We start from the raw sequence: 24,231 nt of genomic DNA on the forward strand, positions 1-24,231 counted from the left end.
CCATGGATCACTTTTTAATAATTTGCAAAAAAATATATTTCCTTTCCTTGGGCTGCCCACATTCCAAAGGGCTTCAGGCCTGAATTCAAATCTGACTTCACACAAAGTTCCCCATTAGTATGAATGAGAGACTCCTATGTGAACTTCTGCCTTATTTGAATCAAAATATAACACTGTCTCTCAATAAAATAATTAACTCAAAAAGAGAGGCTGATCTGATAAAGCAGTTGGCACATGGATGAGACAACAATTCTATTTGAAATAATTTCAAGCTTTGTGAGACTAATGACATAGGGAATTTTATGACTGGGAAATTTTATTATTACACATGAAAATCAGTATTGGAGTTTCACATTAATTCCAGTGTTAGCCTTTCACATCAAACCATTGAGTGTTCTTGGACCTCCATCTTCCACTCTCTGCTCTCAGAAATGCTGCTCCAGAGTTTCTTTAGTGGCAGTCAGATCTATATCTAAGGTGAAAAAAGGAACACAAAGACCCTACCATCTTTCTCCTGTCAAGCTTAACCGTTTAATTCTAAGAAGAGAATTATGTCAGAGTAGTCACCCACATTAGCAAGGGAAACCAAACAGATTTGAAAAAAGCTATATTGCATATCTTACATCTATAAAGGGGTCCATTTTAACCTACAGCCAAAAACAGATCTGTGTCATAATCAAAGTCTTATCGGATCTCTCTTTAGAACATTTGACACTGGCTCTACAAACAACAGAATTTTTCAGTGCTATGCTTTCATCCAAGATTGATGAGCAGTTACACTTGGTGGTGGCTTCTGGGTGATGTCGTGGTCAACAGGTCAGCCTATGCCCACCAGGGAGTTTACTGCCAAGGGTAGAAGGCTGATGATTAAACAGGAAATTCTAAATATCCAAGGAGACCGAAGGAAGTGGCACCTAATCCAGTTTTGGAGTGGAAGGGAATGATTTCCAAAGAATGCTGCTGCTGCTGCTACTGCTGCTAAGTCGCTTCAGTTGTGTCCAACTCTGTGCTACCCCATAGACAGCAGCCCACCAAGCTCCCCCGTCCCTGAGATTTTCCAGGCAAGAACACTGGAGAGGGTTGCCATTTCCTTCTCCAATGCATGAAAGTGAGAAGTGAAAGTGAAGTCACTCAGTCATGTCCGACTCCTAGCGACCCCATGGACTGCAGCCTACCTGGCTCCTCCGTCCATGGGATTTCCAGGCGAGAGTACTGGAGTGGGTCGCCAGTGCCTTCTGAGACTATTAAAAAACAAACAAACAAAAAACAGCGTATAGGGAGAGACTTGCAAGTATCAGTTAGACTTTATCCTGAGAGCAATGGGAAGCCACCAGGGTGGACAGTGAGATGAAGAGATATGAAGAGATATGCCTTATAGCCGCAGGATGGGAGGACAGAAGACCAACCAGAGGTCACTGCTGTAACCCAGAGGACTCATGATGGGAGACATGAATAAGGTTACTGGCATTTGGGATAGAAAGGAAAATACTTGTTTAGGAGAAATGGAGGAGGAAGAATCACTGTGGGAAGACAGGGTAACTGGCTGGAAATGGAGGGTGGAGAAGAGGCAATAACAGAAGATGACGCAGCAAATGCTGCCGTTCCCGCCTCCCCTCCCCGCCATCACCCAGGCTTCACCACTTCAGCACCCGCGGGGCTTCCTCTGGCCCCAGGAGTCTACTCTGCCCTCCTGTGTGGTTGAGACCAGGGTGCTGGGGAGCTGACTCTCCCTGGAGCAGCGTGAATCCCAGCTCTCTCAGCCCCTCAGGCAGAAAAGCCCTGAGGTGTGTCCTCCACAACTTCCCAGAGTCCCCTCAGACAAGAATCTCCGGGTGGTCCACCCAGGAAACCTGTCTGAGAAGGAACGCGGTGCTGGGTGTCTTCCTTTCCCTGACTGGCTTCCACATCCCTCTCCCAGGGTCTCCTGGTCTCGCTGCCTTAAAAAAAAATTCTTGCACAAATATCTGTGTCAGGATCTGCTTCTGGAGGAAGCTGAACAAATGGTGTTTAACCTTAAACCTCCCGTGGTTTGTCCCATGGGAAGATGGTGATGCTACTCTCTAGGCTAGGAAAGAAGACAGAGAAGAGGGTTTTCATCCATTCGTATCATTTGGGGAGGGGAGGGACGGAGGGGAGGAAAAACGATACATTGAACTGGGGACCTGTTGAGTCTAAAGAACTTGCAAGAACCCCTATGTGGGATGTCTCAATAGAACATGAGAGAGAGGCTGTGGGGCCTGGATTTCATGGGGCCAATCAATGCAAAGACTACCCATACCGCTGTGCTTCTAGCTCACACCTTTCTTTCCTGGACGATAAATTGAGAACAGAAATGGTAAGAACTCTGCTAAAGGAAACACACTGCATCAGAGAGAACGGCCCCCAAATACAGCCCCTAACTGTCATTCCAACAACTGCATGGAGAAATGGCTGTGGCGTGACGTGGGGGGGGGGAAGGCAGGCGTCTCTTACCACGGCGAGGTCCCCATTTGGCCTGCATGTGGGAATATAGGATGGATCAGTTTAAATGAAAAATAGATAGTCTAGTTTGCAAGTGGAATGGCTTTTCTTTTTTTCTACCCTGGTTACTGGAGGGCAGTTGCTGCCATGCAAAGGAATAAACACAAAGAAGAAATTGCATGAAATGAGAATATGTATTTTTGATAGCAAAGGAATGGAAGAATGTATTGTATATACAGAAAAGGCCTTGTAGATTGAATTAGCCCATCCCAAACTGAAGCCAGGGTCACCACATGGCAATTTTCAAACAAATACTCTCCATCGTCCATTACACATACGCGAGGATTTGACCTTTTACAGCACTATTCATTCTCCAAGCATCTCAACAGTCTTTGCAAAAACTAAAAACACAACCATGGGCACTGCCTCGGTCTTATAAATGGCATGCAGAAAATTTTATGCTCTGCTCACAGGGAGATACAAGGCCAGGGCCAAAGTGTTCACAGCCCCAGGGGAAAAGCTGTACCTGAGAAATAAAAGTTCTTAAACTGGGTTTTTTTCTTTCCCATGTAATAAACTTGTGATAGTTTATTATAAGATATTGAATATAGTTCCCTGTGCTATACGGTAAGTCCTTGTTGTTTTTCTGTTTTATATACAGTAGTTCGTTTCTGCTAATCCCAGACTCCTAATTTATCCCTCCCGCCCCTTCCTTCCCTGGTAACCACAAGCTTGTTTAATTAGTCATTAACAAAAAAAAAGAAAAAGAAAGAAAGAATGCCATTAGCAGCAATATGGATGGACCTAGAGATTATCATGCCAAGTGAAGTAGGTCATACACAGAAAGATAAATGTTGTATGCTATCCCTTATATATGAAATCATTTACAAAATGAAAACTGGGCTTTTAAAAGGGCTTTTGTATGTCACCATTTCCCACAAAGTACAAACATAAAAGTGTTGATGATTATCTTCAATACCAAGTGACTCAACCCTAGTGCCATCTGGGCAAAGATAAAGGGATTTGGCCCAAAAACCACAATGTTTTTTTTTTTCCTCCTCTGTCTTTGTGGCTTCCATACACAGCTCAGGTGAGGCACTGAAGCTGGAAATAAGTTTTTCCTTTGGAAAGGTTACCCCCCTCAAAAAAAGGGAGCCTCCCCTTCATATGTGAACACCACAACTGCTGGTCTGCTGAGATTGATTAGTTATATTTTTGAGAAGATTAACTTGGACACACAGCTGACTGTGGTTAAAGCAAGACCTTTCACTGCAAAAAAACATTTCAGTGGAGTCAACAGCTCCTCTTTGGAATTCATCTACACTCTAAGACCAAATTAGGCTGCTAAGTCGCTTCAGTCATGTCTGACTCTGTTCGACCCCATAGACGGCAGCCCACCAGGCTCCCCCATCCCTGGGATTCTCCAGGCAAGAACACTAGAATGGGTTGCCATTTCCTTCTCCAATGCATGAAACTGAAAAGTGGAAGTGAAGTCGCTCAGTCGTGTCTGACTCCTAGCGACCCCATGGACTGCAGCCTACAGGCTCCTCCGTCCATGGGAGTTTCCAGGCAAGAGTACAGGAGTGGGGTGCCATCGCCTTCTCCCGAGACCAAACTAGGCTAGTGAGGGGCAAACAGGGCTAAGTGTGCACACATTGTTCTTAGTCTCAAAAATGTAGACTTCCCAGGTGGTGCTAGTGGTAAAGAACCTGCCTGCCAATGCAGGAGATGTAAGAGATGTGGGTTCGAACCCTGGGTCAGGAAGATCCTGTGGAGAGGGAATGGCAATCCACTCCAGTATTCCTGCCTGGAGAATCCCATGGACAGAGGACCCTGGTGGGCTACAGTCCATAGACTCGCCAAGAGTCAGACACGACTGAAGCGACTTAGCACACAGGCAACGTTATCTGGATCAGGACGTCCCATAACAACAAAAGCTTCTCCCTCTAGTAAACAGCTGGACAGACTACGTAGCTCATCGCAAGTACATCAATGAGATTCTATAAGCCGCACAGAACAGTTTCCCACCTTGAAACATTTTATGTGACAAACAGAGATATTCCTATAAACTAAAAGTGGTCTGACTGAAGGCAGCTGGCATCATCACACTTTCATGTCTCTGAAGTGAAGGCACACTCCTACCGATGGTGTGGAGGTGGCCACGTGGCATCGAGACCCATCTATCTGTGAATAAGCCAGTTAGCCCTAACACATGCAGACACAGTCATACGTACACAGCCTGATGAACTTTCACAAAACTACCTATCATGTAAACAGCAGTCAGATCAAGAAATAAAACAACCAGCTTCCCAGAAGCTCCTCTTGTGCCCCCTTCTCAGTCACTACCACCCCCAATACTGTCTTTCAAGAATTATGTTCAAACACTTGTTCCTTCCCCAACTCTTAGCAGAAGTGGTAGAATTTCTAGTTGACTAGACTGATGTTCCCCTGGACCAGCATATAGTTTTGGCTCTACAAAGAAAAATAAAGGAACCTGACCTGAAGTTACAGTTCCACCACATGTGGCAGGATTTTTGAAAAAAAAAAAAAAAAAAAAGGGAGACGTGAAAGAAGCTTGAAGCTCCTATATTCTCTTTCTACTGGAACCTTAGTTAGGATTCTGATTCCCAGTTGAGAACTTTTTCTTTTGCGTCCCTGACCAGATCACAACTCATTTCAGTGCTGTGTTTTATTTAACCAGAAGGTTTTAACCCAGTTTCACAAAACTATTTCCTATAGCTCAGACCATCCATGAAAGATTACTGAAAAGAAATATTGTTTCTTTATGTTTCTTGACCAAAAGAAACACTTGAAGTGATACTGATTACCAAAGTATTATAGGAAGAAAGAAAAGAAGTGGAAGAGAAGAGGACAAAATTAGAACCATAGTAACAAACAGTACATTCTTATCTTGTCACTGCTTTAAAGTATCTTATTTAAAGGACCACTTTTTATTCCTGACTAAAAGAGAGCCATCCTTCACGTGTCAACTGGGAGTGTGTGTGGGCAAACACTGGAGAGGCGTGCTCCTGTGCTCACTGCTGGGGACGTGTTATCTGACTTAGGAGGCAGACTGACAGGGCGGCAAGGGAGAAGATGCACCGTGGAGTTCTGGGGCTGCCGCTCACCAACTGGATGACCTTGAACAGATAATTACAGGTATATCTCGCTTTATTGTGCTTCACAGATTCCAGTTTTTTTTAAAACAAATTGAAGGTTTGTGGCAACTTTGCATTGTCACATGATAGCATTTTTTAGCAATAATCTTTTAAATAAGGTATGTATACTGTGTTTTTTTTTAATGGTTTCTCTAGTGGCTCAGACAGTAAAGAATCCACCTGCCAGTGCAGGAGACTCGGGTTTGATCGCTGGGTTGGAAAGACTCCCTGGAGGAGGAAATGGCAACCCACTCCAGTATTCTTGCCTGGAGAATCCCAAGGACAGAGGAGCCTAGTGGCCTCAGTCTATGGGGTCACAAGGAGCTGGACACAACTTAGCAACTAAACCACCACTACCCTCATACTATGTTTTAGAAATAATGCTACTGCATATTTAATAGACTACAGCATGGTATAAATGTAACTTTTATATACACCGAGAAACCAAAAAATTTGTGTGACTCACCTTATGGTGCTATCTGCTTTATTGTGGTGGCCTAGAACTGAACCCACAAAACCCATAATCTCTCCGCAAAAGATACAAACTTCCAGTTGTAAGATAAACAAGTTCTGGGGATGTACTGTACAACATGCTGACTATAGTTAGCAATACTGTATTGCATATTTGAAAGGTTCTCAGTCACAAGAAAAAAAGTTTGTAACAATGAAGTGATGGCTGTTAACTAGGCTTATTGTGGGGTTCATTCTGCAATATATATATATATATACATATATATATACACACACACACACATATATATATAATCATTAGGTTGTGCCTCTTAACCTGTCAATTACATCTCAATAAAACAGGAGGAATGGTATGAAATCTCTCTGAACCTCCATTTAGTTATCTGTAAGTTCAGCTTAATTCCTGCGTCTCAGGGATTCCCAAGTAGTGTGGTTGTAAAGAATCTGCCTGCCAATACAGGAGATACAGGAGACGCAGATTCGATCCCTGGGTTGGGAAGATCTCCCAGAGAAGGGAATGGCAACCCTCTCCAGTATTCTTGCCTGGAGAATCCCATGGACAGAGGAGCCTGGTGGGCTACAGTCCATGCGGTTAGAGAGAGTCAGACACGGCTGAGCGCACCATGCCTATGTCTCAATGGGTTGTTTTCAAAATTAAATGGGAGGACACAGATCCTGGGCCTGACAATTTAGCAGGTCCTTGATAACCATTAACTTCTTCCCCTGTACAGGACAAATTTGTTTAATCAAAAAGGAGCTTAAGCCCCAAAATGATACACACCAACAACACCCCATGTTCTACTGTTTGTCCATGACTTAGTGTGAATTTTAAAAGAATCTGCTTTGTTTGAAAAGGGATTGAAGAAAACACTTTGCTGTAATCCAGAAAAGCTTGGTATGTCTCTCTCTCGAGAAAGGAGTTATGAAATCTTAACATACATATCTTCTAACCCACTCCCTGAGAGGTCCTTTCTATCTGGCCAGTAGCATGGCAGGCCATCACTTAGTTGCTGGTGGCATTCTAATGCAAGGCACCATTAATTTAGATTTCAGAAAATTACATGTGACACGGTACAACTTGTATTAGATTGATGAGCAGAACAGAAAGAGGAAAATGGATCAAGAATTGGCCGGGGGACAAGGCAGATCATTCCAAATCCATCTTTTTATTTAACATCAAACCTGATTGGCATATCCAGTCTTGAACTAGATTTGCCCGTGTTCTTTACTGCTTGTTTGGATGATATAACCAATAACCAGAAGAAAGAGTTTCTTTTTTCAAAGGCAAGTTAGCAAATAGTGGGGGAAGGGATTGACAAATACAACTGCTGATATGTTTTGCAGTGTCTGACTCCAAACTCCATTCGAAATAACAAACAGAAGCATCGGTGACTCCTAACACAGTGCAAGAATTCCATGGAGACCTGCATTTTCCTTTGCACCCGCTCTGCTTGTGTTTTTGTTTTGTGGCTTAATACACAGCACACATACTGTGACTTCAAAACCATAATAAAACAGAACTGAAGCTCCACATTGCTGAAAAGCAGTGCTGGGATGTAAATCCTTCTAATAGCCTTTGCTTCAGAAAGAGGATGGGAAAACAGACAGAGCTGCAGGTACAGTGGTTCTGGGGCTACTCCTTAAACAGATCTGCCCTTCATGCCCGCCCCCCCAACCCCGGACCTCAGAATCTTTCCTCTATTACTGTAAATCTTTTACAAAGTGAGACAACTAACAATTAGACAAAGTACATTAAATTATGCACAGTCTGTAATTTTATCTCTGTCACAACCGGAAATCTCTTTTATCTCTTTTGTATAATCCCCATCAGCCACAGCACTGCCCAGGGTGGACTCAGTCATCTATTCACAGCCTTCAGGAAGATATTTTGTCCTCCCATCCCTCCAGCAGAAGGGGACAGCAGCTTTTAACTTATTGTTTTATTACGGATTCCTGGTGTTACCTCTGCCTAAGATGTTCGCAGCAAGTAAAAATGTTAGGTCTTGGCTCGTGAGCTTTCTTCGGTTCTCAGGAGTGTCAGTCTAGAAATAGTGGCAACCACCAGGGCCAGGACACCATGCAGCTCTGTGTTTATTCTATTTCTCTGGGATGGTGGCAGCTGTGTGTCTCAGAGACCATCTGCCAGAGGCAAATGCCTAGTTAACTGTGCTATTCTCGAGTTCCCCACGATCCACGGTGCTGCCATCTCTCCCCACTTTGCTTTCTCCCACACCGCTTGCTGCGTTCTCCACGGGGCTGAAGCACAAGCACCACTTACTGCTTGTACCCCTTCGGCCTGGAGTTCCAGACCTTAAATGATCCTCTCTTGTGATACACTCCCCTGCCCCGTGGTCTCGCTCCAAAGGCGTCTGGGAGACGTCTTTTCATTCCATTGATAGAGGTATCTAAATACATGCCAATATATATTGTTGAGTGAAAGCCAGGGGGTTTCAGCATTTGCAAAGGGCTTTCTTGGATCTGGACTAGGCACATTAAACCTCATTAATTATGGTCTCCACTAATTGAGAATCTGAGATCATTCTCCAGGCTGACGTTTATCTTTGCATGATCTGTGGCGAGAAGTTTGCTAAGTAAAGAAAGAATAGAAATAATATTTTAATGGTAACTTAAAATGGTAATTTAATATTTTAAATTACCCAAGAGAAGGTGTCTAAGGATGCTGAGGCTCTTATTTATATACTAGCAACCAATGATCTTCTGCCTAGTCACTAAAGCAGGCTTTCTCCTTCCTGGCTTCCCCATTTCTGCTCAGTCACCATCAGTCCTTAATTCAACATACTTACAACAAAGCTAACCAGTCTTCCAAACTAGTCGACTACCTTGTTGCCTGCCTGTCCTATCCCCCTCTTTCCTTTCTCAATCCAGGCCTTCATTAGACTCTTGAGGGTCCTTTGGACTGCAAGGAGAGCAAACCAGTCCATCCTAAAGGAAATCAACCCTGAATGTTCACTGGAAGGACTGATGCTGAAGCCGAAGCTCCAATACTTTGACCACGTGATGTGAACAGCCCTTAAGACCCTGATGCTGGGAAAGATAGAGGGTAGAAGCGGGCAACAGAGGATGAGATGGTTGGATGGCTTCATCGACTCTATGGATATGAGTTTGAGCAAACTCAGGGTGATAGTGAAGGACAGGGAAGCCTGGGGTGCTACAGTCCATGGGATTGCAGAGCCGGACACAACTGACCGACTGAACCACAACAACAGGCCTTCATTAACAATGCTATCCTGGTACTAGAGCATCTCCACTGGGCAACTCCTTCTATTTTCTACAGGAATTTATGATTCTTATACCCTAGAATCTTAAGATCTTTAACTGTAGCTTCAAAATTTCTTTGTTCCCAGCACTGCACTTATCAAAGTCCCAGAATAAACGTAGGTTTATGATATCTATCTGAGACCTCTGAGGTCTGACACATTTTGGGATTCACACTTCTTCTGATTTCTGGGTGATAATGTGGTACATAAGACATGATTTTATGTTACACTCCACTGGGCCTTCATCATCAAGCACATTGATATTTCTGCAACAAAATGTATGAATTTCACCCTTGGCATAATACATAAAGGCTATAAATAGCCTTCCATTAGGTTTTGCCACCAAGCAACTTATTCAAAAAATTGTTCCTTTCAGAACTGTGGGTAAGGGATTGGGGAGCTCAAGTAGGCGGCGTACAATGGCCGCTTATCACTGTCCAGATGTCAAAGACACGTTTTCTTGAAAAGTCTCCATACTGCAAAATCCTTTGTTTAGATTGGTTTTCTCTACAATTAGTCCAAATTATCAAGGTCTTTTCTTACAAAGCACATCTTCAAAGAGATATGACACATACCTCATATGAAGCAAAGCATATCATTCAAAGCAGATACTGAGAACTTTGTGGTCACCAGGCTGTCTTTACCATTTTTATTTTTTTAATTTTAACTCCATGTCTACAGCATATTTTACAAAAGGCCCGCTTTTAATGGTCTGTTTTGGCAAAATTTAAATATAGTCATTTTGCTTATCCTCTGCCTAAAGAAAGTCTCTTTCAAGAGCAGAGATGGGCTATCCCTCAGAATGTGGATTTGCATTTTTAAAACCCAAGTGTTGCTGATTCTTCCCTTCAAAATAAGAGTTAACTTTTTTAAAGTGTGAGAGTTTATCTAATTTGTAATAAAAGTCTGTCAAGCAAATCACAGGAAGCTCTCCACTTCCCCCTCAACACACCACACACAGTTAAACATATTACTCTTTGAGGTCTAGCTGTAACTTGACTAATAAACCCTTCTTAAAATATAGCCAAGCCAAACGTTAAGCCAGCAATGCAGGGCTTGTATATACATCACAGGATGCTAGCTGTATGGGTCACAGCACTCTGACAGGCAATTCCTAGGCAGTTATTTTGACATTAGAAAGTCACAATCCATCAACTTAACAGCAGGGTGATAATTTGGGGACCGGGGAGATAGCTATTCAAAATGACACTGTGGGAAGTAAACAGTAGCTCAAATAGCCCCTGTTTGAGAATGAAGACATCAACTAAGCAGAATTTCTTTCCACCTCTAGAACCAGGTATTATGTAATATGTTTTTGTGTAAGCATGTTACTTATGGCGTTTGAATAGCCCTGAGAGGCTAACAAGCCTGCAGGTACCGGGACCCTTTGGAGATGAGGAGAAATAGATCTGCCACCACAAGACTAAACAATGACAAAGAGTGGCTTCTTCCCCATGGTTTGTCATGAACCACTTCCAACAACCATGAGCCAGTCTCAGAAGATGCAACTCGGCTCTTTCTGAAATGAAAAACGCTCAGCTCTGCAGCCGTCTGCATCCATGACATGGGTTCCTTGCATGTGAGGGGGACCCTGGACTTTACTCTTGTGGGAATTCCCAGCCAACCACCCTGCTGTGAGCCCTTTCTGCAAACACACGGCCTTGTGTGTTTCTCCTGGACAAATGGATGGGTGCAGAGGCCACCAAGAGCTTCTGCAATTCTCTCAGTTTCCGGGAGCTGAAAGTTTCCTGGCTGTTGGTCTGGTGTTGGGATGGTAACGGGGAGTGGGTAGGGAGGGCAGGATCCAGGACAGGGGTTCTCAAACGTTCTCATTTCATGACAACCCTAAGGGGGCACACAGAAGCCCTGAGGGATTGCCAGCTTGTTGGTAAGAGGAGAGCAAGCACATCTGTCCTTCTGCTATGGAAGGGGGCAATGAAAAAGGAAGCACGACGAGGAAATTGGGCACTGATGCTGAGGTGGCAAAAGGGAGAAGGAGACGGATCTATGCAGATCCTTTAAGAAGAGAGTAGATATCTGGGTGACAAGACCGTCTTAACAAGCTGTGTTGCTGCCATGGAAACCAAAGAGGTCTTTGTGGTGGCCCACACTCCCCCGGGGTCATGACCTTCCCTGTCTGCGATTAGCAGTCTTGCCCTCGCCCTCGTCTATCTTCCCGGTTGCCTGCCTAAAATACTGACAACGTTGACAGCAGATTATTTCCAGGTTATACTTCGCTCTTTCAAAGGAATTCACTCTACAAATGAAGCATCAGCTGGTCAAGAACAATAAGCTCCTGCAGCGAAAAAGAATAGCCTTATTACTGTCTGCATTTTCTTTTAACAAACTTTTGTGGCTATTTAAATTGAGTTTCTCCCTCTTTTCAAAAACCAAGCTTCATATGAATACCTTGAACCTATGAGCTGAACATATCTGAAAACCCACGCATTTCAGAAAAGTAATTTTCAAGCAACCAATAGCAGAAGCAAAAGCAACGGTCTTTCCATACCTGGAGCTGATATTCTTCCGTGAAGCACAGATTCACTGGGCAGCAGGTCTTTTGAATTGGAGGTGAATGGTGATTGTCTAAAGGTATCTTCTGAAAAGAAAGGGCTGGGGGTGGGGGAGGAGGAGGGAAGTTTAGTAAATCAGTTATTTCAGATACCCAGGCCCCCAATATATATGCATACACACAAACAAATGGGAGATAAAGTTTTTTTTTTTTTTTTAATGGTGTTTAGAGAATACAAGATTGTGCTTAAAATGAAGAAAGATAAAATATATTACATCAGACAAGTGCCATCTGTATACTCTGCCTACTGGTTTTACACTTAAGGTGAACATATGAAACAGCATCTCTGAAACACTGTTAGACCCACAGTCAGGACAGCTGAGCAGTATATTGTACTTCTGCACTATATGCTCTGTGAGTGTGCTGTGCCTCAGTAAGCACACACCTCCTGGGTCAGGTCAGAAAAGCCCGTTTGAGGTTCTTTCCAGGGCGGAGACTGAGCGGCCCCAGCTCACCCACATGCTGTCCCCTGGTCCCTGGGGGACTAACGGCCCGTCTCAGAAGGGCAGATGGCTGGAGTCAGGGCCCACCGCACTCACGGAAATGACTCGCTGGTCCCCACAGGGACTCGAGTGTGCATCCTACAACTCTTTTGGTGTGGAAGGAGTTACAGCCAGCTAATGGGGCTGCCGGGAAGGACCCCGAGGAGCACTTTGATTTTCCGAGAAACTGAGGCTCTGACTTGAGTGATTCTAAACTCCCCTAGTGACTCATCCAGAACTAGACACCAGACACCCCGGGCAGGGATTTGCCCTCCTAAACCTCAGTCACAGTAAACACAAACACTCTGGCTTCTTTTAATCGGAGGATTTTAACCCAATCATATCATCCATCTTCCATGCATCCAAAACAAACCGCATTGCAATCACGTGTGAGAATACTGGAACATACAACAGAGTCCAGCATGGAGAAAGGAAAGCCCTATTTATTTACAACAGAGAACATTTCACTGGAGGAACTGGGTGCACAGGAGTGGAAGGTTCCTAGAGGAAGACAGTACAGCCCAGAGATAGGAGGAGCAGGAAGCCACCACCATCTTAAGGCTGGAGAGACAAAAGGAAGAGGTCACATGGTGGAAGCCAGAGGCAAGGTGAGCCTGCCTAGCAGGAAGCTGGAACCACAGCTGCTGCAGGGGGCAGACAGGGAGGAAGGCAAATACCCAGGCTCTTTCTGAAACCCCGCCCCTCACCCCACCAAAGGCTCTGATTGGCTGAAAAGTCAGAGGCACACAGCCAGCAGGGATCAGGCTTCTGCAAAACTGTAGATCAGAGGAAGGAATGTATCTGGGGGCACACAAGCCTAGGACCCCCATGACTGATACTGCTTTTCTAAACATGCTCAACAGCCATGGGTAACTCATTAAACGTTAAGAAGGAAACATCAAAATAAAAACGGAAGACATACCTATCTTTTAAAAGTAAAACACAATTAACAATATAATTTCACAGGACTATTAGGCTAGACTTGATGCAACTTTGTGTGCCACGCTTTTTATTTACATCTTAAACACAAAACAGTTTAAATAGGCTTAGAAAGTGACCTGGCTACAGGCTAGTCAGTGATGGGGAGCGGGAAGACATGCTGCTTCATGCCAAACATCTCATAACCTGCAAGTGACCCTAAAACCCGAGGAAGGCAAAGCAGCGTGGGAGCTAAGAGTGTGCACTCGAGAGCAAGCAGATCTAGGTCCAGATTTCAGGTCCTCCACTGATGGCTGTGTGACCTTGCACAAGTCACTTATGTTTTCTGAGCCTTCGTTTCTCTTCTATAAAGCGGAAAGAGAACAGATCTACACCTACTAACAAGGACTAAGCAAACTAGTCCACTGAATGTGTTTCTCACAGTGTCTGGCAAACAGTAAGTGCTCAATCAACATAAGCTGTTTGTATCTGTATCTCTGTCTAGCCCCCAGGGGAGCATAAGTTAATTACCCTTTCCTTACGAATCAACAAAAAGTATAAAGTTTCCTTGTATAAAACGCATGAAGAAAAGGTTGCTCTGATAATGAAGGGTCAGTGGACGGGATGGGATGACTCATTCCACCAGCTCATCCCAGTGAGCTGCTGGGATGACTGGTTAATCATCAAAGAACTTCTAAGGAGGTGGAGCCCTTGGAGGACTGTTGGTCAGACCCAGAGTGTGGGAGTTCACGATTCCCTCCTCCTTAGCTCTGAAGCCTCTAGACAAGGTGACAATGACACCTTCACATCCGGGTGGACAGGTCACTTGGGAACATCACTTGGGAACAACCACCAGTTGGCCCAAGGGCACAGGGGAAAGATCAGGCAATGTGCCCTTGGTTACACTGGAATGAGCCTGGCACTTGAGAGTTCAGGAGGCTCATGCAACTGTCTGGTCTGAAATGTGGACACTTCCTTAGGGGACACCAAGAATCCCAAGAGGGGCCCCTCAGGGTATCTAGGAATATCACCTTTTTTTGCCACAGAGAAAGGTATGCATTGCCTTCTTTCCATCAGTGTTGCTGTAACCATTTGGTGAGTACCTGGGTGTGCCAGGCACTGGAAAGATAACATCAGCAAAACGGGCTACAGATGCAAACAGCAGAGGGGCTCGAAGACCTGTGTGGGCACTCCGAGTAGACTAGGCTGTAGAAGAGAGGGGCGTGGGGTCGCAGTAGGGGGTCTGGCTTGGCCTGGAAGGACAGGAACAGCTGCAGAAGCCACAGCTGAATGGAGAGTAGCGCTGTCAGGGTTCCGGGGGCGAGGACAGGGCGGGGGACATGTCCCCTGCACAATGAGAGAACAAAGCCAATTTACGAAAGGGGATGAGGCTAGAGCCACGGTGGGGTGGGCTCACGGCAAGCAGGGATGACAGCTTCGTCAACCTGCCAGTGTGTTAAGCAAGGGCGCATGAAATGTGATTTCAGTTTCAGGACGCTCTGTCCGGCGAGTTGGAGAACACGAGTCAGGTGGCCAGAGGAGCAGCCCACATGGGACATGGTAACTCTGGTGGCCGACACTGCAAGGTGGCCTCGACACAGGCAGGCTGAAAACCTGTTTAAGCAGCAGGTCAGGTAAAGGCCACAGCAACATTTCTGACCAACCCCAAAGGTCTGGGGGTGAACAGAGCAGAGGGTGCCACGCTACATGCTGGGAAGAGCGTCTTAGGTTCTGCTAGCTCTGCATCTTCACGTGTTCTCTCCAGATTTCCAGCCAGGTGTGGAATGAAGCCCTATTACCACCCAGCTGCTCAGAAGAAATTGAGTCAATTGCCGAGGGAAACAGCCTTCCAAATAATTTTCTACCCTGGAGGCCAGCTTTATTCTGTATAGAAAAGATTTCTCCTGAGGGAGCGGAGAATTAGAAAGGAGTCAGGCTGGATACTGGAAAAGCACAAAAGGACTGGCAACGTGAGGGGCAAAGAATTGATGGAGAAACTTCGGCAAGTCAAGGCAGCTGAAGCCTGGTGTAAGATCTTATCTAGAAAGAGAAGATGCCTCGTTAACAGAGCATCAGTCTCAGGCCAGATCGCTCTGCAGTGCTCGGCATTCAGATCCATGCACACTGGGAGTGCTGTGGTTCAGCACTGAGTGTGGAATCAGAAGGATCTGAGTCTGAATTCCATACTGGTCACTTAATGGTTAAGTGACTTTGCTAAGTCAACAATCTTTCTCTAGCCTCAGTTACTTTTTTTTTTTTTTTTTGGCTCCGCCAAGAGGTTTGTGGGATCTTAGTTTTCCGATCAGAGATTGAATCCTCAGCAGTGAGAGTGCAGAGTCCAAAACACAGGACCACTAGTGTGAATTCCCTCATACTCAGTTTCACTATCGGAAAAGAGCTTTTAAAATATCGTCTTCATAGGTGAGCTGTAAAGGGTTAAGTAGGAACTTCCCTGGTAGTTCAGATGGTAAAGAGTCTTCCTGCAATGCCGGAGATCTGAGTTCAATCCCTGGGTCAGAAGAGCCCTTGCAGAAGAGAAGAGCAACCCACTCCAGTATTCTTGCCTGGAGAATTCCATGGACAGAGGAGTCTGGCAGGCTATAGTTCATGGGGTCACAAAGAATCTGACACGACTGAGTGACTAACACTTTTACTTTCTTTTTACTTTCAAAGGGTTAAGTAAGATTTTTCATGTCAAAGTTCTTAGTACATGCTCAATAAAATTGAGCTTAGTACATGCTCAATAAAGAATGGCAACTAACACCACATCACTTACTAAGTATTTAGCACTGCTCTAAAGTGCTTTGTGTGTATTAACTTCCCTGAATCCTCACAAGGACCCTATAAGGTTACGACCATTGTTACTACTATCATCCATATTTTACAGATGAAGAGACTCAGGTACAGAGAAGGTAAGTAGCTGCCCATGCGCATGAGCTGAGACGGGATCTGGACTTAGGCACATGGGCCTTGCATTCTGCATCCTTGCCCATTAAGCTGGGCTACACGGCCTTTTGCTTGATCTCTTAACGTCTACGGAATGCATGAACAATACAGAATCACGGCTTCTTCTCGGAACAAACAGGACAAAAGGAAGAGACAGCAGAAGGAGGGGGTGTGGAGGGAGGATGGGAGCACCATTTCAGTAGGCAGGATCCCAGGGAACCAAAGAAAGGCTTTTTCAATTGAGAAACAGAACACAAGAAAAGGATTTTAATTTTTACTTCTCTCTAGAAGAGAAGACATGCCCCTTTTCTATAGGAAAGAAAACTTTCTTTTTCTAAAGAAACTTCTGCAAGCCAAGCCTGATCACTTTGTTAGGGGAAGCACACTGATTGAAATGGCCCACCCTGGCCAGGCACCATAGTAACCACTGGCATGAGTTGTTTTATGACAGGAGATCCTGATAAGGAATACGGAACTAATAAGCCACCACCAACCGGAAGAGTTCGGGAAAGGTCTAAAGGAGACACCGCGTGTCCGTCCACTTCCCAGAATCCCTCTCGCTAGCATCCATCTTGGCTGAGCGATGCCTGCGCCACCAGGAAAGACTCTGAATTAGAATGATTGGTCAAAGACCACCCAGAAACTATCACCATAAAACCCGAGACTGTGAACCACGCGGCAGAGCTGTTCTCCTGGGTTCCCTTACCCTACTGCTGTCCACCCGGGTGCCCTTTCCCAATAAAATCTCTTGCTTTGTCAGCATATGTGTCTCCTCGGACAATTCATTTCTGCGTGTTAGACAAGAGCCCAGTTTCGGGCCCTGGAAGGGGTCCTCGTTCCTACAACTTTGCAATCCTAAACATGCCCGGCTGCCTACACCCACTGCTTCTCAGGGCAAGCTCATCTTTGCCATTACGCCCAAACGAAGAGGCAGGCGTAAGAAAGGCATCAGGTGTTCGGAAACCTCTATCTCAGCTCGAGATACGGCCACACTGACATCGGTATATTCATCTTGCAGTCTCCTAGATTGGCAACCATGTTTCAGGCAGAGGAGAAGGAAGGGAAAACTAAACTTGGGAGTGTGCCTTGTATAACATGGGCTGGCTTAACGGGATTAGATCTACAACGGTGCTGGTCGTCTTTAACTCTGCCGGTGCTCTGAGGACAGAAGACACTGTACTTGTAGCTTAGCTCCAAGCACTGCCACTCTCAGAATGTGGAGATGGTGGTCCTTAAGCCCCTTTTCTCCTTCTGTGCCTCGCAGGGTCTGCAAAGTGCAGAAGCCCATCTGCTCTCAGCAGATGCCCAGCTCTGCGGTGGACAAATTGGCCCCTCGCTCAGGCTGCAGGGTCTGTGGATGGTGGGAGAGGGTGGTGGGCAGAGAGGGGAGGCCCAAGAGGTTGCCTAACACAGAATGAACCGGGTCTGCACTTTTCAGGAAGGAAAACAATGAACTGCAGACTTTATAGTGTACTCAACTCTGAGGCACGTGTGCACTTTTGTTCAACTGCTTAGATGGTCACTGTTCTTCCAGAAGAAAAGGAGCTGGCTTGTGAATGCTGCACAGTTCTCCCTTCAACTCCGTTTAGTCATTTCACTGTGAAAAAGCCCCTCCAACAGAAAGACTTTAGGAAGTGGAAAAAAGGCAAAAGGTATCCAGAAGATGATGTATTTCTGGTTCATATTTTTGGTAAAAAGTTGGTAGAGGAGCTAATGCCTTGTGGGGGAAGGAATCATCACTTATTCTCAATTAACAACATCACCATCTACCACCTCATCTCCCTTTTGGGCTCACACAATGACAAGTCACTCCAAGACTAGCTACCTCATATAGATACTGGATGAATACTGAGACACTGCATCTGGAAGCTGCTGGTATAGACTTAGAACTGTCCAACTCCTCCATGACTTTTCCTGGCTTATGTTACTTAGAAAAGACAAAACATTGTATCATGTGAACTCCTGGTTGCGCCATATGGGATCTGGTCCCCCGACCAGGAATCAAACCCTGGGCCCCCTGCACTGGGCATGCAGAGTCTTAGCCACTGGATTAAAAGAGCATGTGTACTGCAACTAAAGACCACGCATGCTGCCTCGAAGATCCAGTGCAGCTAAATAAATAAATATTTTAATAATACTAATGTTTACAAAAAAGAAAAGAAAAAAATGTTTGTCCTATTCAAGTTTCTTTTCTGGACAAAACTAAAAAGGACAATGAATGCATATTTTGATTTTTCTCCTGCAGAAAATCGAAGCGTTAAACATGAAAGGGCACTGGTGTTACTGTGACTGGACAATTCCAGGCATTCAATGGCATGGGCTGTGAGGTCAACAGCCCAGGGCTGCAAAAAGAAAAGATTTAAAACAAATAATCAAAGAGTCCATAAAAGATTATAGCCCTAAATAGTGATACATTTTGCTAAGTGGCACAAATATTTCCACCTTTAACATATGAATGCCAACAGGGAACTCAGCTTCATGCAAAACAGAAGACCCAGCTACTTACAAACCAGTCCCTGTGGGCCACCACTGAAATCAACAAGTTACCGGGAATTCTCACTCCCATTATGATAGCAAAACAAAGCAGAAAGGAACAGGAAAAGAAGATGGATACAGTAGGTAAGACAGCGTTAAGGAAAAATTCAAGCTTAGAAATGGCACTGTAATTTTAAAGGAGCAACCGAGAAGAAATAAATTTTTTCCTTCTAAAAGAAATAGTAATGACTTTAAGGATTGAGCCTGGGGATAGCAAATAGAAAACAATGATTAAGCAAGAAAAAAAGACTGCTCTGTAATGAATTTGTCCTCAGAATCTATAAGGATCTACTTATTTCAGGATTATTTTATAGAATATAAATCTACTTATTTCTATTCAATGTAAGAGTTTTGGGCAAGTCATCCTGAAGGGATAGTCTGCCTTCAATCCACACATAGACAAAAGTTTCTTCCATCAGTATAAATAGATGACGTATTTTCAAGTGGAAAAGTGAAAATGTTAGGTGCTTAGTTGTGTCGGACTCTGTGACCCCACAGACTGCAGCCCGCCAGGCTCCTCTGTCCATGAGATTTCCTAGGCAAGAGTATTGGAGTGGGTAGCCATTTCCTTCTCCAGGGGATCTTCCCGACCCAGGGATCAAACCCAGGTCTCCTGAATGGCAAGCAGATTCTTTACTGCCTGAGGTACCAGGGAAGCCAAGCCACTATTTTCTGGTAGAAGTACTTAATGATCTCTTCAGCTATGTGTCACGTAACGTAACAGGGCTTCTGGATTTTTTCCCCAAGAGCTGGGTAAAATATGTCCAAAAGAATGTTAGTTAATTTTTATTTTGCTGTATTTTAAGGAAATTTTAAGACCAGATGATCTGACTTAGATATTTTGGAGAAGTTATATACTGTGAAAGGAGAGCCAGAAGCCCCCTTCTGGGGTGGAAAAGTTCTGTGGGAGGCAAAGCTCTCTCTGCAGCCACAAACTGCCTCCCAGGACACACCTGCCCCGGGGCCACCTCGCCAGATGGCCCTAAGCCCCTCCTGGTAACAGCGCTGCCTCAATCTCCACTCAGCCCCAGCTCGCAGGTCAGGACACTGAACTACTAGTTTTCTGCATTGATATATCAGGTTAATTTTTTTTAAGAACTGGAATTCCATTTATTTGTCTACAACTGTTTTACGGGTATTTTAAAGATAATCAGATTAATGAATTATTTAATTAATTAGACCTTGAATTACTGGATTACTTAGACCTTGAGACATATATTCCCCAGAGTGACTCGCTACGTTTATATTCTGAAATGAGCAGCTGGCACTAGTCAAGGACACAATCCTCTATGCCTCCGGAAGCCTCAAGCAGAGACAGGCCGACGGGCTAAATTCTTCCCAGAATAAATCTTACTCTAGTTCCAGGACTTTCTGACCATGTGAAATATGAATGTTGCAGACTGAAATGGATCCCAGCAACTTCTATATGGAATCTCCACTGATAGGTCATGAAACCAAAGGAAATGAAAACAAACCGGAAACATTTTCTCTCAATAAAACTGAGACCTTGCCAACAAACAATAGGCTACAGTCATTGACACAGAACACAGAGCATCGTAGTTTCTTTTTTTAAAAAAGCTTTCAAACATATCGAAAAAGAAAGAATTATTTGAAGATAAGGGGAACTATCTCAATTAGTTGTAACTATCTTCTCAACACTTCCTCAAATACTTTAAGGTCAGAAGAAACTCTCTGAGAAGCTGGACTAGCTTGCATGAAACTATGCTCACAACTACAAAAACACCACCACACTTTATTTTTACATATGCCATTTAAAAAAATGATCAAATGACATTTCATTTCCAACTTAATTTTCATGATTAATGCAATTTTCTTTAGGGAGTGCTTATTTTTTTCTCAAATGGTACTGTCCTTGGGTATTTGCTAATAATTTATAATAAGGGATGCTTCTTATTTCTTGTGCATAGGTTTATGTAACTCTATGTTTTATAACTTATTTATAAAATGATGGTATTTGAAATATAATAACTGCTTAGTTCTACCGGTTTTTTAAGAGGATTTTGAGCAACCTTGGTAAGGTCCTTTTGCTGCAGTCTGGTGATCTATATGTCACTTCAGAAGCTATGTGGTCATCCTAACTGCTCCCTTGGACCTTCATTTCGTTTTGGATGAGATTGCTTAGCTGCTTCTTCTGAAATGGGCCCAGATATCAACGTTTCAGATAGAAAAGTCACTGCCAGTTTCCCTGTTATAACTTCTTTGAGGTCAGTTAAAAAGGTAATGTAAAATGAAAGAACACAAGGTTTTAATGGTATTCATGTACACAGTCCCTCCCGAGGACCCTTACTCTTAAGTAATTTTATTTATTTACTTATTTGAGTAAAAGAACCCTGGGCGGCAGGTCAGGGGACGTGGGTGGAGCAGAGTGCTTGAGATGAGAAATAACCGCGAGTCTCTGACCTGAGGACAACCCGAACATCTGAAACAGCACGCTCCCTATTCAAGCTGAAAAGGGGTGCATGAGAGAAGCCCTCTTATGACCCCCATGGGCTAGGCCGAGAAAGCCGGTCATTCATCATGTTGGGTGCACGCACTTTCAAAGAAAGAAGGACTGCAGTGAGTAAAACTTGAAGGAATCACATTTATCTACAGATTGAGACTTGGCACTGCAGACTCAGTGGGTATCCAAAGGGGACTGTGGGCAGATGGAGAGCCAGTCACTCCGTCATTTGCCGACCCATACAGACCCCCAATTTTCTTTAATTTTTGGAGGTGATAAGAAAGCCAAGATGTGGTTCCTTTTCCTCCTCATTGACATGGCTGTATACTTGGCTAATGCCAATCAAATTGAACCTCCGTAGCAATTATAAACCAATCAAACGTGTTGTTAATTTATAAGGTGTGCAATGGTATTGCAGAAGATGCCCTTAGTTTTTAGAGATAGATATCTCAAAGAATGTGAGAGTGAATGTCATGCCTGGATGTGATCTAAAATATAAGGAGAAAAAGACTGGTGAAATAAGTGTAACAAATATTTATTCAACCTGGGTGGTGGGGATATGGTGGTTTATTGTATTATTTCTTTTGCTTTGTTTTAAAATTTTTCATAATAAAAAAAAATCAATATCAACAATCAAACAAGAAGTTCAACCCAGACCAAATACCAGACAGAAAAACGTGACAATGAATGAAAAGTTGAAAAAAAGAAACAAATAAAAATGCCTCCTCATGAACAAAATGCTTGATATCACCAGAAATCAATAAATGAAAAGGTCTTAACTATGAGATATAATTTTTAACCTTCCAGTTGGTAAAAAAAATTTTTTTTAATGATAAATCAAAGACCTTTAAAATATTCTCTCTCTCTCATTAGCTTCTAGTAAAATTGTTAATTCAAACTTTTTGAAAATCAATTAGACAATTCATAGAAAAGCCTGAAAACTGTGCATGTTTCTTGAGTCAGTTTATCCTGGCATTGTTTATATTAGCAACAACTTGGGAAAACAAAACCAAGCCCTTAATACTCAATAATTAAGGAGACATATTAAATAAATTAGGGCACATGCAAATATTAAAAAGAATAATATTGGGTTATGTCTACTGATATGAAAAGAAGTTCTAAATACATTACTAGGTAAAAGAGAAGATTATAAACAGTACATATGGTAGGATCCAGTTTTGATAGGAAAGTATACATCTATGAATAGATAAAAATTCAGCCAGGATACACACAACCAACCTAGCAGTCAGCGGCTGCCTCTGGGTAGCAGGATTGATTATAAGTGGTTATTATTTCTTCTTTATGGCCTCCTACAGTCTCTGAAAATAAAAGTTATTTTTTAAAACTTAAAAAATGATTAAGTTTTACAGTTTGGAATTCTTTCTTTTTAAAGATACTCTTAGTCTTTTAAAGAATAAGCCAAGGATGATCTAACTGAAACAGTTGTAAAAGACATGGGCAAGGGAAATTGTTATCTAAAATCTGATTCCTTTAATATCAGTTGACTTCAGTTGCAGAAGGCTGAAAGTCATGGAAGAAAAAGACTGTTTAAAATATTGTAGAAGAAAAGTAGGGTATTTTACGAAGACTACATTTTGGTAATGTTTTTAAATTTTCTTCTCTGAAAAGTACTTCTAGTTAAGTGTATCCTAGAGGCAGGCTTCTACCCCGTATAACCTAATACCAAGTTTTCAAGGAACAATGCCTGTTGCTGCAACTCGAGCATTCATCCACCGCTGAGCCAGGAAACTTCTCAGGACAAGGAGCACAATGCCAGGCCTTGTCGACGGTGGTGGAGACAGGGAGGCCAGACCCCGGGGAGCCGGAGCCAGGCACAACCACGGAAGTGGACCTGCATGTCCAGATCTGTGAAATGTCAGCTCGTGGAAGGAGCCGGCTCTCCCGCAGGAAGCCGACTTGCTACATGAACGAGGACAACGAGCCTCTGCCGAGGTGAGCAGAGCACAGATGAACTCAGTCTTCCCTGCAGTGACGCAAGAGCCCTTGTCCCATTTCACTGTAATGCCCGTGAAATGTGGACGGGCCCCTGGCTGCTGTGCTGTCCACCAGGGCTTGCCCCCTCCACAGACGTCAATCCCGGACTGCTGGAGATATTTCTAGTAACAGCTATGGAGAGACCATTGAGGGAAAACCCCAGATTAGAAGAGCAGGAGGGAAGGTGGTGCCTGAGCCACATGGCACATGTCCCCTGTGTGTGATCTGTCAAAGAAGGATGTCTACTTACAGAGACGTAGATTTACATCTCCTTCCTGACTGCTCTGGGCTCCACACACAGAACACTGTTGCAAGCCAGTAGAAATAAAGATGAGAGAGACCACAGAAATGGAAGAAAAGAAAGGCACAGCCCTCTTCAGATCCTTGAAAGGAAGACTGAAACTTGCCTCTCCATACTGACACTACTTTAGCAGTCCTGGGAGCACAGTGTCTCAACTATAAGGGCTTGATGGAGAGGTCACAGATGGGAGGAAGAATGGCAGAGCGTGGTACCTACAGGACAACGGTGTATAGGAACAGAGAAAAGGACTGAGGAAGGTTTGGCGCAGGAAGAAGGGGAAAAAATCTCAAAGGGCAGCAAGGCACAAAGTAGTCTGCAGCTCTATGTATTCAAAACAAAGAACCCATTGTTTAAGGATGAATTTTAACTTCTTTGGAAAAATGAAAACTCAAAAGAAAAGTTGAAAAAGATGGACCGCCAATGGAAAACACTGCAGTCAACCTTTATGTCAGGGCAGCTACAGACAGTGGTGCAAGCTGTGCACTGAACAGAGGTACCTTATCTGGGTGTGAAAGTGAAAGGCGCTCAGTCGTGTCCGACTCTTTGTAAGCCCATGGACTATATAGAGTCCACAGAATTCTCCAGGCCACAGTACTGGAGTGCGTAGCCTTTCCCTTCTCCAGGGGATCTTCCCAACGCAGGGATCAAACCCAG

General features: G+C 43.9%; 1 protein-coding gene across 6 annotated transcripts in view; it reads right to left on the minus strand.

Moving 5' to 3' along the window:
- The window catches only part of ZNF827 (zinc finger protein 827), a 190,338-nt gene that overhangs the window by 55,587 nt on the left and 110,520 nt on the right, over window positions 1-24,231 (minus strand). For all 6 annotated transcript variants that reach the window (XM_027567456.1, XM_027567457.1, XM_027567461.1 and 3 more), the window contains exon 8: window positions 11,877-11,980. In XM_027567456.1, the coding sequence (XP_027423257.1) occupies window positions 11,877-11,980 (104 nt within the window). The remainder of the gene's footprint in view (window positions 1-11,876; window positions 11,981-24,231) is intronic.

The sequence above is a fragment of the Bos indicus x Bos taurus genome, chromosome 17 (genome assembly GCF_003369695.1).
Source record: "Bos indicus x Bos taurus breed Angus x Brahman F1 hybrid chromosome 17, Bos_hybrid_MaternalHap_v2.0, whole genome shotgun sequence".
In the NCBI taxonomy this organism is placed as follows: Eukaryota; Metazoa; Chordata; class Mammalia; order Artiodactyla; family Bovidae; genus Bos; species Bos indicus x Bos taurus.